Source organism: Aethalodelphis obliquidens, unplaced genomic scaffold (assembly GCF_003676395.1).
Source record: "Aethalodelphis obliquidens isolate GAN/ISIS:26980383/991018 unplaced genomic scaffold, ASM367639v1 scaffold131, whole genome shotgun sequence".
Classification (NCBI taxonomy): Eukaryota; Metazoa; Chordata; class Mammalia; order Artiodactyla; family Delphinidae; genus Aethalodelphis; species Aethalodelphis obliquidens.
Window position 1 is genome coordinate 1,006,774 of NW_020838075.1, and position 16,314 is coordinate 1,023,087.

Consider the following 16,314-nt stretch of genomic DNA (forward strand, 5'->3'; position numbering starts at 1 on the left):
AATTCGATCTCATATATTCACTTAGATTTTATTATTTACAAGTTAAGTTACACAGCAGCTTTACACAGCATGAGATGGAAAGTAAAGGAGAAGAGAGAAGAGAGGAGGAAGCTGGCTCCTGAGGTCTTTGGCCACCTCCACCTCCTCCTCTTGTGCGTAGCAAGTCTTCCGTGCTGCCTCTGCCCCAGTTCCTGATCAGCCCTTGGAACACAGGTGTAAGTTGGGTTCTGGCTCCGACAGCCCCAGAGCCACCAGGGCTCCCACTAGCAGCTTCTTCACGGGCGTTGGGGGTGAGTGTGAAGGCATCAGCTGCAGGAGAAAGGTTAATGCCAGCTGGTGGGATGTTCTACCCCATCACCCCACCCCTACACAGCCCTAGGACTCACTTTGTCTAGGCGATGGCGACAAATGAGGCCGTTGGAATTCAGGTAGAAGGTGGAATAGGCATCATAGGTCCTGGTGAAGGGAGAAAGGCTCACTGAGGGAGAAGGGGACTGGTCCCAAAGTTTAATTCAAGCATTTGTTTAAACTAGTAGTTCCTAAACTTTACTACATATTATATCACCTGGGGATCTTTTAAAAATCCTGAGGTTGTTCCCTGGCCCAATTAAATCAGAATGTCTGGCACCGATATTTTAAAAAGATTCCTGAATGATTCCACTGTGCAGCAAAGTTTGGGAACCACTGGTTTGGGCTGAGCCTAAGAATTTCTTGGGATTCTACTCTGTGCCAGAAATTTACCAGGTACTTTACCTAAGGTTGTGAGGCACCACTTATGAGATGGGAATTTTCATCTGTTCAATAAGTATTTGAGTACCTACTATGTGCCAGGTAATGTACATGAAGAAGCTGAGTTCAGAAGCTTCCTAATATATTCAGAGTCTCTATTTTTTGTTAGATTAAAGTAGACAAAAACAAGATCCTGCCCTCAAGGAGCCTGCAGTCAAGTCAGGGTAGATCCAGGATTGTCTAGAAGACTAGACCATAGATTCCCAAAAGGGTAAGATTAGGAAATTGTAGTGCGTTTCTTTTCTCACTTCTCTTACCGGTAAAGCTCTTCCTTGTCACGCTTATAGAAACGCAGAAAGAGTAGGTGGATGGGCAGCCCCACAAGCCGCCAGCGGGCTTGCAGGGTCCAATTCTCAGGGTGGCGGGTCAGCTGTAGAACCTCCAGCCGAAGCTGTGCAAAATAGTTCCAGGCCAGGAAGCGGCAGAGGGTCAGTGACAGAATGTACCATGTCCGGCCTCTGGGAGGAAGGAATGGGAAAGAAATCTCATGATGGCAGAATTAGAAAACCAAACTGGTATCTGACAGTGGGATGGGGAGCAGCAGTGAGAAGCAGCCTAGGACATTCTCTAATAAGTGAAAATAGCATTGGGTCCTTTTCCTCCCCAAGGCCCTACCCATTCGTGGATTCTCACTTGGTACGCATGTTCAGGATCTCATTGATGAATTCCACATCCGATGAGTAGAGAGTGTAGTCGTGGGAGTGAAGGAAGAGACTGGGAAGCTAGGTGGAAGAAGGCATCAGACCAGGAGGAAAGAAAAGATGATCCTATTTCTCAGTTTTCTATATTTAGTGTCTCTTTATTCATGAGTGAAAGGTCATCTCATCCCATGTTTAACTTCCCTAATCCAAACTGAGGAGCATCTTTTCCTTGGGAAATGTTTATAACATATTTATATGCCCGTCTTGTGGTTCCCAGAAAGAATCCAGTTGACTGACTCCCTATTTTTAAAAATTACCTACATCCCTTCCCATTTCGGACAAAGGCCACTTCTGAACTGACTTACCTCTTGTCTCAGTCTCTCGTACATGACAGCCAGGTGCTCCTCCATACTCGGATCTCCTGATGGAGTGGCCGGGGAAGAGTGGGCAGTCCCAGAGGCTTGGAAAGGTATCAAAGCCCCAGGACAGGGGCAGGGAGGTCCCTCAAATAGGCTCCTAAGCCCATCCAGGCAGCCGCTGTGTAACTCAGGTCCTGGTCCCTCCTCCCCCTTTCCTGGGGGGAGAACCACCCATGGTGAGGTGAGGGCTTGGACCTGAGGGAGAGGTAGTGGGGGAGCTCGGGGAAGCAGCCGGGTGGGAGGGCTTGGGGGTGGGGGAGACCAGAAAAGAGGCAAAGATGGAGAAGTGGTTGTCACAGAGTGAGGCCAAAGAGGTGGGAATGGTAGGGCCCGTGGAGAAAGGTGGTCCTAAGGAGGAAGAACAAAAGGGAAAAAGATAAGAATCCAGCTGCCTAATGCCCTGCCATCCAAACTGCCCATTAACAAGCTTCCAGTCCCACCTGCTCCTTCTGACAGGAGAGATGGAACTATTGAGGGAAAATTCATCTCCATCTCTACTTAAAACAGGAGGAAACACTTTCCTGTGACAAAAGTACACATACCTCTCCCAAACATTAGCAAGTACTTTTAGATTCGTTTAAGATTCCAAACCCGTTTGGGGGCAGGTCTGCCTCTCTTACAGCAAGAATCATAAGAGTGCATATTTGAAGAATGAACAAATGAATAAGTTACAGGTCTTCTTGTACTGTGGCCTCTAACACAACTCCAGGAGTGTGTGAAGCAGAGGTTATATAGAGAAAAGTTAACATCCAACTGGAACTAGGAGACTTTGGAGTTCCAATTCTATCATGTAACCTTAGGCACTATCTCATTTCCTCAGCCTGAGGGAATGTCCTCCTATAAACGAGGACGATGAAACCACACTGAGTTTTTATGAGGACTATATGAGATAATAATTGTAAATAAAACTTTGCGACCTGTTAAGCAGTAAGCTCATCATTCGGGCTCCTCTAATGACACGAAAAGGCCCAGGAGACTGTTAAAGGCTGGACCTCATGCCCCTGGTTACTGATGTCGAAACTGCGATGAGGGAGAGGTCACCCAAAGTCAGGCCTGACCCGAGTCCCTGCGTTTCCAACGAACCCCCCCCGAGGGGTCTCATTATCGGGAGAGCGGGCGGGCCGCGCGGGTACCTCTGTCCCCGACGGTGTCCCGGAGGCGCCGTCTCCGCCGGGGGCGTGGCCATCTTGCCCGCCCGGGCACAGGGGCCCGAACAGGGTCCACCCGGGCCGGCCTTCCCGCCGGGACCGCTATCCGGGTGCAAGATGCGCGGGCTGCAGAGCGCGGCCCGCAGGTCTGTCTGGTCGGCTCCCGGGAGGCGCCGCGAACTTCTCCGCCCCCTGCCCTTCAAATCACCTCCAGGCACAGGTAACCGCGGAAACGCGGGCGAAATGCGGACGCGCCCCACCGCCCCAGCTTCCAGCCCGCCTGCCCCCGCAGGCCCGGGAGACCGACGTCCCGTGCTCTACAGGGCTGGCGGCGCCGCCCTCGGATCCCCACGACCCCTAACCCCTAAACGCGCCGCCCCGCACAGGTGGGAAGGAGCGGCGGGACGTCACTGCGCCTGCGCGACACGGGGCGCGCGCTCCGCCCCACACGCCGACTCTGGGGAGGGTCTCTCCCCGCCCCCTCTCCTCCCCTCCCGCTTCCCCTCTGCTCTTACCTGGGGACGAGCCTGGTAGGCACGGAGGCAGGGGCCGAGGCGCCGGGCCGCCCCCCGGCTGGGCTGGTACATGATCTTCCGGGAATGGAGAGAGCACCTCCCGTGTCCGGCCTCCTCACAGGGGTGAGCGTGCCCCGGAGCCGGCTTCTTGAAGGGGAAAAGGGGGGGGGGGTGAAGGGCTGAGGGGAGGGAAACGGAGATGTTGCGCGCTTGCGCACTGCGGCGGGTTCCAGGGAGGCGGTGAGGCGCTGGTCTGCAGTAAGTGCGCCTGCGCTCGCCGGATCGGAGGCTGCCTTAGAGCGCTTGCGCAGTAAATTAGCGGCCTCGCGCACTGCTCTCACCTGTGGCGCTTGCGCAAAAGTGGGCGATGATGGGGCTGAACGGGGCGCGCGAAGAGTGACGGGTGTGATTGAAATAATGACAATCGCGGTTTTCAGTAGCTCTCGTGATAAAAATAAATACTTTATTGCTGTGGTTAAAAATAAGATACAAATGACTTGGCACTGATAATAAAGCCTGTCGAATGAATGAATGAATGGATACATCCATTGTGAGGGCGGGCTTTGGCTAGGTCCTGTGTGAGAGAGAAATAATACTGACTTTGAAGGTGTGAGAGGGGGCTGCGGTCACCAAGGCCTGGTGCTGCGACGTTCCTGCAAGTTTCGAATGAACCTGGCGTTGAACATATCCCCACCCATTGTCCAGGACTGGGCTGGTGGAGCCTGGGCCTGTGGAGGAACCGTGTGCATGGGTTCCTCCCCAGACCCATGCTGTGACAAGACCTGCTCCTCACTGGCAGACCTAGTAGGTGGGAGATGGAGAGTGGGTTACAGGGGTACTAAAGGGAGAATTAAAATCACAGCTTCAAAAAAAAAAAAAAAAAATCACAGCTTCTTAAAGGGCTGACTGGCTCTTGTGTAGAGGATGTATGATGGGGTATGAGGCTGGAACCATTAGTGCTATGTCCAAACCTGAAACCCCTCAGAGACTGCCAAAGGGAAGCACTCGAGTCGAACCTATGGGGAAAGAGGCTTGTAGGGTGTTAGGTGGAAGGCTTTGTGGGAAGAGCTGGTGTCCAGTTCAGAGAGTGAGATTAAGGAGGAGGAAGTAGCTGAGAGTGATGTTAGGAAAGGAGTCAGAGGTGGTGCGAGGCTGGTAGGGGAGGGGTCAGACCTCACCTATTCTCTGTTTCCTGCTCCCCCTGCTTCAGTTCTTGGTTGCCTGTGGGAATACCAGGCATGTGCATGGGAAGGCTGGAGTAGGTAGTGAATATGGCCTACTTGATTTGCGGATAAGGAGATGAATAACTTACCTGTATTGGGGGATGAGGAATTCAACCGCCCATGGCGGCTATAGCTGCAGCTTTGGGCTACCAGCCCTGCGGGAGTCCTGCTGTAGAAGAAATGTGAGATGATGGGGAAAAGGCTACAGGATGAAAGATGAGTGGGTATGGAGGAATCAGGAGAATAATAAAAGGAACAGCACAGGAACAGAGAGAGGGGTAGTTATCATTCCTATGGGATTTTAATCTAAGTTGTGCCCCAGAAAAGGGAAGGGAGCTCATTTTATACCCCAAGGTTTTCTGAAGCAGTCCTGACTTGCTGCTTTATTACTCCTAGTTGAGGTAATGTGTTAAAAGTAAGGCCAAATGTGCTCCAAATCATATCATAAAAACAAATTCAGGGGAATTCCCTGGTGGTCCAGTGGTTAGGACTCCATGCTTCCACTGCAGGGGGCACAGGTTCAATCCCTGGTTGGGGCCTGGTTGGGGAACTAAGATCCCACAAGCCGCGTGGTTCGGCCAAAAACACACACACACACACCACACACACACAACCAGATTCACATATATGCAAAAAAATATTTTTTTGTTGGACCAGGTGCCCTGATGTTTGGTTTGGAAAACATGATTACCTTAATTTTAGGATACTTCAGCCAGAGGGAAATAGGGAGTGGTAAGGCTGAATTTAGGGAAAGGACTGTCTTGAGAAAGAGATCCAAGGGTTTAGTGAGGGAGAGGCCAGGGAACTAGCGGGAAGAGGAATTCAGGAAACAATTAGGGGACTGTTATCAGGAGGCAATTAGTGGATCCCAGAGATGTTAGTAAATCTTAACATCTCAGCAAAGGCTGGCCTGGGGTAAAGGGTAGAAGTGACTAGGGAGAGCTAGAGGTTTCTGGAGAGAATGGAGGAGTAGATATAGAAGGCTACACAGAGGGATCCAGCGACTACATGAGAGGAGACAATCCGCAGAAGATCCCACAATGAAGATGGGGACAGGCAGACACCAGATCCTGCAAGGGGAGCTCTAAGGCTCCTTGCTGGAAGATCTGCAGATCTCAGAGGTGAGGGAGAGAGAGGGAGAGAGGTCCTGAGATCCCAGGAAAATAAGGGGTGACGCACAAACGAGGCTGAGACCTTAAGGTTTGTTTGGTGTTTTTTTTTTTTTCTTTTGTAGTTTTTATCATTGAAAATGTCCATTTAAAAAACACAAAAGAATTCACACTTTATTCAGACAACACTGAGAGGGAGAAGAAAAAGGAATGAGTCAGAAGAGAGGGAGATCCTGCTCCCAAGGATTTCGGGGAATACAGTAGGGGTATCAACTAGCACACATCCAGAGGGTAGGGAGGGGGAAGGATGTTCTATACCCTGGGTATGGAGCAGGGAAGAAGGTTCTTGCTATGGAGGAAAGAAGAAAGGAAGGCCAGAGGAGGAGTTCCCCCATCATCTCAAGACAATCTCACAAGACAGGAATCTATCAGCATCTAGTGACCGGGGAGGGATGGCTGCGAGAGCGTATTCCAGGAGCTAATAGAGCCTTGAGACTCAGGCTTAGCTTCTGAAACTTGGCTAAGAGTGATCCTAGGGTGCTTGCTGGGATCTACTGCCAAGAAACAAACTCCCTCACAGAACCTGGACCCAGGGGAAGTGGTGGTGTCTGTAGAAGTGTGGCGAGTCTAGAGCCTCATAGCAGACGTCAGCTCGGGGGTCCCCTGACAGATACACATACACACAACATGTGGAAATTAAGAGTTTGGCAATGTTGAGTGGATCCCTTGGGGAGCTGGTAAGTCCCTGTCCTACCTGACTGGACTGCTCTGAAGCAGAGCTCACTCACTGGCTGGCGTCAGCAGGCTGATAGGGTAGCTGTGGTCGGTAGCACGAGGCAGTATTAGAGCTACCAGGAGACAGTGTAGTGGGACTATAAGATTCATTCCATGGACAAGACTCTTTAAAAGGTTTCCCTGGTAGAGGAGGCCCTTGGACCTTCCATGGTGTTCTAGAATCTGACTGCAAGCAAGACTATGCTTCTCTGGATAATTAGTAGGAGGCGCCCAACCGAGAAGTCTGGCAGCAAATGGGCTGTCTGTGGGAGAGTGTTCAGAGCCCGAGTTAGGAGACAGGGGGTGCTTTCTATGGTAAGAAAAGCTACAAAGCATTAGGCCATCTGGGACCCTGACAACCCAGTTGTCCAAGAAAGGGGAAGAGGGAATCCTATGGGCTCTGTCAGGTTCCCCTGGATGCTGGGGGATACAATGGAAGATCCGGTCTGGGGTTCTCAGGGAGGGAGTCTCTGCCCTTGCCAGGTCTCCCAGGAAGGGGAGAGGCTTAGCTGTCTGTCAGTATCGACTCTCATCAGAGCGGGGAAGGGAGCTGTGGAAGGATGTTATGGACAGGAGGAGGGGAGAGGGGAAATGGGGGGGAGAGAAAAACAGAAAGAGAAGTCAGAGGTGAAGAGAAAGCTGGGGAGAGAAAAAAAGGAGAGGAGGCCCAAAAAAAAAAAAAAAAAAAGGAGAGGCCCACTCTCTGCCTGCCGGGATGGGCTCCTGCCACACAAGGCACTGACCCAGGGCTGGTGGCTCCCCAAACTGTGTCAGAGATCCTGCCCCTTCCCAGCAAATGTTAAACCATGATTTCCCCAATCTTAGAGGCTCAGTCACCCACCCAACGGATCTGTGTTCTTCCTGTGCTTCCTCCCAGCTCTCACTTAAACTAGAGTCCCTAGACTCTACATAAAGTCCTATTCTGCTCCTTCACTGTAATTTATTTCCAGACCACTCCCATAAATACTTTCCAATATATTCTTTTTGAAAGGTTCCAGGATTCTCCAGTCTTCCTGTCCTATTGCTTCATGTCTCTGATGGATTTACACTGCCCTCTGCCATTTCTAACACCCTGTCCGACAGTCTTGACATTCCCTAACCCTCCAGCTCCTATTACCTGGTGCGGCGACGCTGGGCTGGGCTGCCGCCTGGGTCAGTAGCAAGCAGAAGGCGGGCGGTGGGGTGCGGAGGGCAGAGGCGCAGGGAACGCAGCAGCTCCTGCTCTGGCACGAAGGGGCGGAGGGGACCCCGTTCTGGCGAATTTCCCAGGCTGCTGGAGCGCGGGGGTGGGTGGGCTGGAGGTGTAGCACGGCGAGGGGCCCTGTTCAAGGGCCAGGGAGGCTCCACAGCTACCTTCAGAACTGGGGAGAGGGAGAAAAAAGAGCAAGACAGAGAAGAAAAAGGAAAGGGAAGAGAGTCATGACAGCAAAGATTAGAGTAGAAAAAAGAGAAATCAGAGCCTTTAGAGAGAACAAATCTTTCCCCTGGGTTAAGTCACCCCCAGGCCCAGACCCCCTACCCCAGTCTTACATTCTCGGTCACTAGAGGAGTATGGCTTTATGTCTCCCTCTGCTCTCTTGGGTGGCAGCTTCCTTGCTGGAGCTGGCAGTGGAGAGGACACAGGCAAGGTAAGCATTAGGAGGCATACTGTGCACCCCTTCACTACCCCCACGACCCCAAACCTCTGATCCCTGACACCACAGTTCCTCCGGGGAAAGGAGACTTCAGCTCCACCGCAGAAGCAGCTCTGTGGCACTGCCATCACACCAAAAGGGAATTCGGGGGGAAGGCTGGAGCATTTTGAGGAGAGCCAGAAGGAGTAGGCTGAATGCAGAGTTGGGGGGAAAGATCTGGGGGAGACTGTGGGGCCTGGGAGATGCAAGAGAAGGGCAGCCAAGGGAGGCAAGCTCTTACTGTCAGTGGGTGCTGTCAGGCCCCCCTGGGATTCTGGGGCAGTGGAATGGTCCCAGCTGGGCCACCGAGGACCCCAGGTCCCTCTAGATGAGACGGACAAAGCCCTTGGTTAATCAGGAATTGCTTTGGAGAGGTCAGGGGAGGCTGGGGTGGGGCAGAACCTCCCCTTCCGGAGCAAAGATAGAAAGAGATTTACGTTTTATAAGGGGAAAAAAAGGATGAGGTAAAAACACAGACACCTGGAAAGGAGTCACCAGACAGAGTAAATGGGAGGCTAACGGACTGTCCCAGCCCTGTCTCCAGCCTCCTCACTTCTCCACTTGCCCCTCCCTTTCCCTCTCAAGAGGTTCTTTCTCCATCATGCGTGGCAAATGAGAGACTGCCCAGCGGATCCACTTAAACTTTAGGGTCCCTCCCGTGTGGACCTGGTCCTCACCGTCCTTGTTGGCTCTCTCTCCCTCTCACAGCTTTGGTCAGCAGGAGCTAGAGGGGGGAAGCCTTGGAAAGCAGAGCCGCTCACGGATCTGAACTGCCTCTCCGTGCCTGACATTGGTGGATGCTAATCACTGTTGAGAGATTGCTGTCTGGGTGGTGGTTACTCTGTTTCCTGGCCACCGAGGAGGTGAGAGAGCTAGCCACAGAGCCAGCTCCTTCAGCAAAGGGCCCTTCTGTGCAAGTGCGCACAGCATGGCCAGCAGAAGGCTGTGCCCCTCGGCCTTGAGAAGGAGGAAGGGGTGGGGCTCAGCCCGGCAGGGAGCATGTGTGTGGATGAGGATGGAATGTGGAACCTGGGCAGCATTTCAGTACCTCCTAGGTATGGTTTCTCCAGATCAATTTCATTATTTGGTTGGAAATGTTACAAATTCTGAGTGTTATCTTCTAAAACTAGTATTTAAGCTTTGGACCATTCATGTCACTATTCTATGACTGGAAATGGAAGGGCTGACTGCACTTGCCTGTCCCTCACTGGCTGACAGAAGCCTGAGGAGTTTATGAAGGAACATGACTCTGGCCTATTTTGATGGGCCTGAAGCAGCAAGAGGCTCCATCAATGTCAGCTGTCAAACAGGCTTCCAATGAGCTTGCTTAGTTGACAGTCTTGCCAAATATAAATACACTGAGCTCCCATGAGGGCAGAGGACATGGGTAATGTCTGCTGGGGACTTGGGTTGCTTTAGAATTCTCCCAAACTGCCCACAGATTGCACTGAGTTCCCAGTGGCCTCCAGAGTGACTAGCCATCACAGCACTACAGATCCACCCGTTCAATGCAGCTTTACCAGCGGGCATAGGATCGACCGCAGCAGCACAAGAGTGTCGAGTTGCCCTCAGAGAGGTAGCAGGGGGCCCTGTGAGGAAGGAAGCGGTGGTGCCCCTCAGTGAGGGGTCCGGTGGGACCAAGAATCCACCTCCTTCCTTCCCCTCACCCCAACTGCTTGACCAACACACACAAGGTGAGAAAACTTACGATGCTGATGGGCAAAGAATCCTTCGAAGATCACGAAGTTGTTCACCTGTAAGATGAAACAAGCGAAATATATTTGTCCATTCAGCCACTCAGCACATACTTGCGTATAGAACCCTGTGCTAGAAAAACCACAGTGGGAGGAACGAAAGCCAGCCTTCCTGTCCTTGTTGACAGATTTAGTCAAAATCTCAGACCCTGACAAGCTAATCCTAAAGTTGAATTGCAGAGGACCTCGAACAGCCAAAATAATCTTCAAGATTAACAAAGGAATAACAAATTTGGGGAGGATTCATACTTCCTGATTTCAAACCTTACTACAAAGCTACAGTAATCAAAATAGTGTGGTAGAGGCACAGGATAGACATACAGACCAATGGAATGAATAGAGTTCAGAAATAAACCCATGTGTCTATGGTCAATTGATTTTCAATAAAGGTGCCAAGACCATTCAATAGGGAAAGTATAACTTCTTCAACAACTGGTGTTTGGATAACTGAGTATCTACATGCAAGATAATTAATTTGGACCAAAAAATAGCTAAAAATGGATCAAACAGCTAAATGTAAGAGCTAACACTGTGAAACTCTTAGAAGGAAACATTGAGGAAAATCTTGATGACTTTGGACATGGTTTCTTAAATATGACACCAAAAGCATAAGCAACAAAAGGAAAAAATAAATTACACTTCGTCAAAAGTAAAAACTTCTGTGCATCAAAAGACACTATCAAGAAAATGAAAAGCGGGGCTTCCCTGGTGGCGCAGTGGTTGAGAGTCCGCCTGTGGGTGAAGGGGACAGGGGTTTATGCCCTGGTCCGGGAGGATCCCACATGCCATGGAGCAACTAAGCCCGTGCGCCACAACTACTGGGCCTGCGCTCTAGAGCCCACAAGCCACAACTACTGAGCCCGTGTGCCACAACTACTGAAGCTTGCGCGCCTAGAGCCCATGTTCCACAACAAGAGAAGCCACCGCAATGAGAAGCCTGCGCACCGCAATGAAGAGTAGCCCTGCTCACCGCAACTAGAGAAAGCCGCATGAAGCAACAAAGACCCAGTGCAACCAAAAATAATAATTAATTTTTAAAAAAAGGGCAAAGACTTGAATAAACATTTCTCCAAAGAAGATATACAAATGGCCAATAAGCACTTGAAAAGATGCTCAACATCATTAGTCATTAGGGAAATGCAAATCAAAACACAAAGAGATACAACTTCACAACCATTATTATGGCTATTATAAAAAGAACAAAGAAAAATAAATTTTGGTGAGGATGTCAAGGTACCAGAGCTACCACACATTGCTGATGGAGATGTAAAATGTTGCAGTCATTGTGGAAAAACCGTTTCTCAGTTCCTCAAAGAGTTAAACACAGGATTACCATATGACCCAGCAATTCTACTCTTAGGTATATACCCAGGAAAACTGGAAATATATGTGCTTGGAGACATGGCTTGCCCAAAGTCTAGTAGCTACAAGTGGCAGAACTGGGTTTCAAATCCCAGACTCCTGATTCTAGTTGAGGCATTTCAGCCAGGAATACAGTGTAGTCATTAGAGGGGGCTATGGGTTCAAATTCAAGCTCTACCATTTATTAGCTGTGCAAACTTGGTCAAGTCACTAATCTGTATAAACCCAAAATGGGGTCAATAATGGCAACTACTTAAAGAAATGTACAAGGATCAACAGAGATAATGCATGTAGATACCACACAGAGCTCATGAAACATCAGTTGTTACTGGGTTGGCCAAAAAGTTCGTTTGGGTTTTCCAGATGGATGTTACAGAAAAACTGGAACGAACTTTTTGGCCAACCCAATATTATTTACACTCTATACTGCCTTGCTCTTACATGTTACCTGGGTAATGCATTTGATGCTGGATACTGTGTTTCTTCCGTTGCTCTCTGCTGCCTCTTAATGGAAAAATGATGTCCTACTCTGGGAGCACAGTCTAAGGAGACCCTGTCTATCTCCTGCTGTAATGTCTACCAACCCACCCACCCTCATCCTTCCCCAACAAGCATATGCCCAGCACTCCAGCCAAACAAAACTGCTTGCAGTGCCCTGAAAGGTAGATTAATATCTCTCTGACTCTGCTCGTGCTGGTTCCTACATGAAAAGCACCTTAGCCTGCCCACTTCTGTCCACCTGACGAACACCTTTCAAGATTAAGTCAAGCCTAACTCACTTTATGCCCCCTCTGTAAGCACACCAATTAATCACGTTACAAGGGATTAACTATCCGTGCTCCTACCCAAGGCTCGCTTGTCAACCCAATCCCAAGCCCACTCAACGACACTGCTTCAGCAATTCTTCCCACTTTCTCTGACATCAGATTTTCTTTCTACTGAGTCATTCTTATGCTGTTCATTTTTATGCAACTGAAAAGAATCAACCCTCTCTTGATCCATATCCCCCTCTAGCTCTTGCTCTATTTCTGTTCACATTAAAGCAGCATTTAAAAGAGTGGCCTATTCTTGTTGCCTCCAGTTCTGAGCTTCTCAATCTCCTAAAGCCACTCCATCCAGGCTTCCACCCACGAGTGTGCTGAAACCGCTTGTCAGGAACACCAGTGGCTTCAGGCAGCTAAATCCAATGGTCACTTCCCAGACCTCTTCTTACCTCACTGATCAGTAGCATTTGACTCAGTAAGCCATTCCTTCCTTTTGCAAACACTTTCTTCACTGGCCTTGCAGGTCACTTTACTTCTAAGTTTGCATCTACTTCACTAGTCACTCCTCAGCTGCATTTGCTGCTTCTTCTCCTTCCTGACTTTCCAAGAGTGCCCAAGGGCTCAAGTCCTTGGACCACTTCTTTATAGATACTCACTCCACAGCGGTTTCATCCTGTCTCACTGCTTTCAGTACCCTACGTGTGATGAAAACTCTCCACCCCGAACCTCGTCTCTGAACTCCAGGGAAGTAACCAACCTGGACTCATCACAGACATCTCCAATTAACATATTCAATATGGACTCCTACTATTTTTCCCCAAAACTGCTCCACCTTCCATCAGTTAATGCAATGCCATCCTTCCAAGTGCTCAGGCCAACAACTTTGGGATCACCCTTAACTCCCTCTTTTTTTTTCACAGTCTATCAAGAAAAATTATTTGCTTTAACTTCAAAATACCTAAAATCTGACCACTCCTTACCATCTCTACTGCTACCATTTTAGACTGAGCCACCACCATTTTTCAGCAGGATTGTTGCTTCCTAACTTGCTTGTACCCTCACTCCTCTACTACCTATTCTTAACAGGCAAAGTGCTCTGGTTTAAAGTAAGTCACATCATATTCTCCCTCTGTTCAAACCCCTCTGATGGCTCTCCTTTTCTCACTTAAAGGCCAAAGTCTTTGCAATAGCCTATAGAGTCCTAAATGTCTTTCCTCCCCCATTACTGCTCTGATCTCATCTACCACACTCCCCCCTCACTCATGCTGCTCTAGGCACACCAGCCAATTTTTCAGGCACACTCCCACCTCATGGCCTTTGCACTAGCCATTCCCTTTGCCTGGGATGCTCCCCCTCCAGATATTACTTAGCTCATAGTCTCACCTCTTGAAGTTATTGCTCAAGTGACACTTTCTCAGTGAGGCCTTTCCTGCTTATCCCATTTAAACCTGCAATCCCACACACTCCCATCCTCACATGGCACTCCCAAGCCTTCTTACTTGCTCTCATTTTCCTAGAGCACTTATCATCAATCATAGTATATACTTGTTTATTACGTTTGTCTGTCTCCCCACGTAGAATACAAGCTCCGTGAGAACAGAGACTTTTATCTGTTTCATTGAATAAAGTCTTTCTAAAGCCCAGAACAGTGCCAGGTACTCTAATATATATACGTTGAATGAACGGACAGCGTTAGCACCATTATATTGCATCTACTTATAAACAAACCACCTTCCCCAAAATAGACCCAATCTCCCTGAGGACAGGGAATGTATATTATTCTGAGCCCTTACTAAATCTTGATAGACTAGGTAATGGTCTATGCGGAAACAAGGAGATGAAAATGAGCTGATTATGTTTGGGGCATAAACATATTATTGGGTGTACACAACAGCCCATGATGAAGAATAAAACTAGATGAGAGGGCTTCCCTGGTGGCGCAGTGGTTGAGAGTCCGCCTGCCGATGCTGGGGACACGGGTTCGTGCCCCGGTCCGGGAAGATCCCACATGCCGTGGAGCGGCTGGGCCCGTGAGCCATGGCCACTGAGCCTGCGCGTCCGGAGCCTGTGCTCCGCAACGGGAGAGGCCACAACAGTGAGAGGCCCGCATACCACAAAAAAAAAAAAAGATGAGAGTGAAATAGCTGCAGGATGAGAGATGGTACCCTGCCCCCCCAGAACTTACCTGTATAAAATAAGCCTATATAATAGGGAATAAGGAGTGCATGGAAAGTGCCACTTGTTTGCCACACAAAAAATAATAAATTCAGTGGGAATGCTCAGTGGGGTCTACTCTCTGAAACCTCTAACCTGTGGGACTGTGGTCTCCAGGTTGTAGTGTTTATTCAGGAACTTCAGCAGCTTCTGTGAGGGTCGGTCAATAGCCAGTTGATGTGGTTCAACTCGCTCCTTCTGCAGGGAACAGGAGACTCAGGGTAGGAGCAGGCATGGGGAAAGCAGGCCAATAGGAACCCAGTCACCTGGGAAGGATATGGGAACATGGCGGGTGGGAGGGTGGGAGGCAGGGCCTCTGGAAGGACTCAGGACAAGGGGCCTTTGATCTCCATTTTGGATGAACTGGTGAAGAGATAAGTAATACCTGCAGCATATACTGGAAGAGATCTCGTCCATGGCCATGGCGTTGAAGTGACTCATGGATGTAAAAGTCCAAGATGCAAAGTGGTTCTACCTCATTGTGAGCCTCACGGTCATCCTAAGAGGTAAAAGAACAACAAAGATCTTCTAGGACCCAGACATCATTGCCACCTTCCAATCTCCAGCACTTCTGTTCTCAGGAGCCAAGGCATATGAACTTTCAGTTTCCAATGACACTCACCAGTACAAAGAGTTTCTTATATCCAACTTTAAGGAAGCCAACAATGGCTCCTTTTCCAGCCCTGTAGGTTGGGGAAAATAACAATAATTAGCAGCTATCTGGAAGAGGTAGAATCAAAAAAGGGAGAGGGACTGGGAGAGGGAGGAATTAAGTATAGGGTAGAACGGTATTTGGCACTCACATTCGAGCTGAAGTATCTTTGAGTATATACATAACATGGCGGTTACTCTGCATCCTTGATGCACTGGTGATGGGAGCAGGAAGATGCTGGGCCTGCCAGGAATTTGAAGACAGACTTTCTACAAGTCCCTTCCACAGGACCCAGGTCTCCCTTACCAACTGTCCCCAGAGAGGCCTCCCTTTACTCCATGTAGACTCCACATTACCTTAGCAGAAGCCTTGCCCAGTTCATCTACAATGGTCATAATTTGCTGCTGCAGATCAACACTACAGAAAGAGAGGAGATCAAGAGTCAGATACTCACTGAATTAGAGGGTCCTGGGCACTCACTCCCTGGGAATCTGGGCGATAACCGCAACCCCAGTTCAGTACTTCAGGCCCTCTGCCTTTACCTCGGAATCTTCCAACCTGATTTCCCACCCACTCTTCTGGAACCCAAACTTTTGCCACACCTCCTTTCAGTGTGGTACACTCCCTCCTCCCTTGAAGTTATTGTGGGGAAGCAGGAAGGGCAGGTCAACCACATCCTTTGGTTGGAACCACGATGGGGCCAAGGGATGAAAGGTGACAGATTCAAGCCCCAATCTACCCCACCAGTTCTAGGATCAAATGTCACCAAAAAGGCGAGCCAGGACATCAAAAGGAGCAGACACTAGTCAGTGAGAAGGGGGCGTGGTGCCTGGACCAGGTTTCGAGAGGAACCGGGAGAGAAGGGCCGTGGGGCAGGTTTGAGATGTCACCGGGCCGGCGTTGTGGTTCCGGGTCGGCGGGCCGGTGGCCGTAGGTGCTGGTCTAGCACCGTGATCCGCTCCGGGAGCAGCGCGTCCACATCGAACGGGAACTCCATGGCCCATTGTGCGCGGCCGGACCCGCCCCACGCGACGTCACTTCCGCCCCTCCGCCACCGCCCCGCCCACCGCCATCTTTACTTCCCCTGCCGCGCCCCCGGGTCCCTAGGGGGATCGCACCGCCCCCCTCCACCACCACCGCCCCCCACCCACCGCCCCCCTCCACCACCGCCCCCCACCCACCACCATCCCGGCAGCCGGCCCGGGGACCCCGTTCTTTTTGCCAGACCAGCTGTCACTTAGCAACGCCACTCATCCCATCCGCGCCTCCCACGGCAG

The 16,314-nt window shown here is 50.1% G+C and overlaps 2 protein-coding genes across 12 annotated transcripts; both read right to left on the minus strand.

The window, feature by feature from the left end:
• Positions 1–2: 2 nt before the first annotated feature.
• CUNH6orf136 (chromosome unknown C6orf136 homolog) lies at positions 3–3,748 on the minus strand. Of its 3 annotated transcripts, none has more exons than XM_027099259.1 (6): positions 3,513–3,748; positions 1,796–2,197; positions 1,423–1,511; positions 1,047–1,247; positions 387–456; positions 3–309 (listed from the first exon to the last, which is right to left on the minus strand). In XM_027099259.1, exons 1-6 carry the CDS (start codon positions 3,582–3,584, stop codon positions 196–198), a joined length of 948 nt encoding a protein of 315 aa, XP_026955060.1. In that variant the 5' UTR covers positions 3,585–3,748; the 3' UTR covers positions 3–195. The 3 variants fall into 3 exon arrangements, with proteins under 3 accessions (XP_026955060.1, XP_026955062.1, XP_026955061.1); XM_027099261.1 differs by having other exon boundaries at positions 1,796–2,004; positions 3,513–3,718; XM_027099260.1 differs by having other exon boundaries at positions 2,983–3,717.
• Positions 3,749–3,942: 194 nt separating this feature from the next.
• On the minus strand, positions 3,943–16,082 carry ATAT1 (alpha tubulin acetyltransferase 1). Of its 9 annotated transcripts, none has more exons than XM_027099252.1 (13): positions 15,928–16,082; positions 15,394–15,454; positions 15,189–15,280; positions 15,008–15,068; positions 14,771–14,884; positions 14,482–14,583; positions 10,000–10,045; positions 9,812–9,880; positions 8,149–8,220; positions 7,736–7,979; positions 4,825–4,904; positions 4,691–4,733; positions 3,943–4,313 (listed from the first exon to the last, which is right to left on the minus strand). In XM_027099252.1, exons 1-13 carry the CDS (start codon positions 16,032–16,034, stop codon positions 4,139–4,141), a joined length of 1,266 nt encoding a protein of 421 aa, XP_026955053.1. In that variant the 5' UTR covers positions 16,035–16,082; the 3' UTR covers positions 3,943–4,138. The 9 variants fall into 9 exon arrangements, with proteins under 9 accessions (XP_026955053.1, XP_026955051.1, XP_026955052.1 ...); XM_027099257.1 differs by having other exon boundaries at positions 4,024–4,313; positions 15,640–16,044; XM_027099250.1 differs by lacking the exon at positions 4,691–4,733 and having other exon boundaries at positions 3,952–4,313; positions 15,928–16,081.
• Positions 16,083–16,314: the final 232 nt, after the last annotated feature.

Excerpts from the sequence above, each read along its gene's own strand:
- CUNH6orf136 (XM_027099259.1), bottom strand. The coding sequence starts at position 3,584 with ATGTACCAGCCCAGCCGGGGGGCGGCCCGGCGCCTCGGCCCCTGCCTC. Across the intron at positions 1,512-1,795 it reads ACGAGAGACTGAGACAAGAG|CTTCCCAGTCTCTTCCTTCA; the intron begins GTAAGTCAGTTC and ends TCTTCCACCTAG. Across the intron at positions 1,248-1,422 it reads ATCCTGAACATGCGTACCAA|AGGCCGGACATGGTACATTC; the intron begins GTGAGAATCCAC and ends CCTTCCTCCCAG.
- ATAT1 (XM_027099250.1), bottom strand. The coding sequence starts at position 16,034 with ATGGAGTTCCCGTTCGATGTGGACGCGCTGCTCCCGGAGCGGATCACG. Across the intron at positions 15,281-15,393 it reads TGGGCAAGGCTTCTGCTAAG|GCCCAGCATCTTCCTGCTCC; the intron begins GTAATGTGGAGT and ends AATTCCTGGCAG. Across the intron at positions 14,885-15,007 it reads ATAAGAAACTCTTTGTACTG|GATGACCGTGAGGCTCACAA; the intron begins GTGAGTGTCATT and ends TTTACCTCTTAG.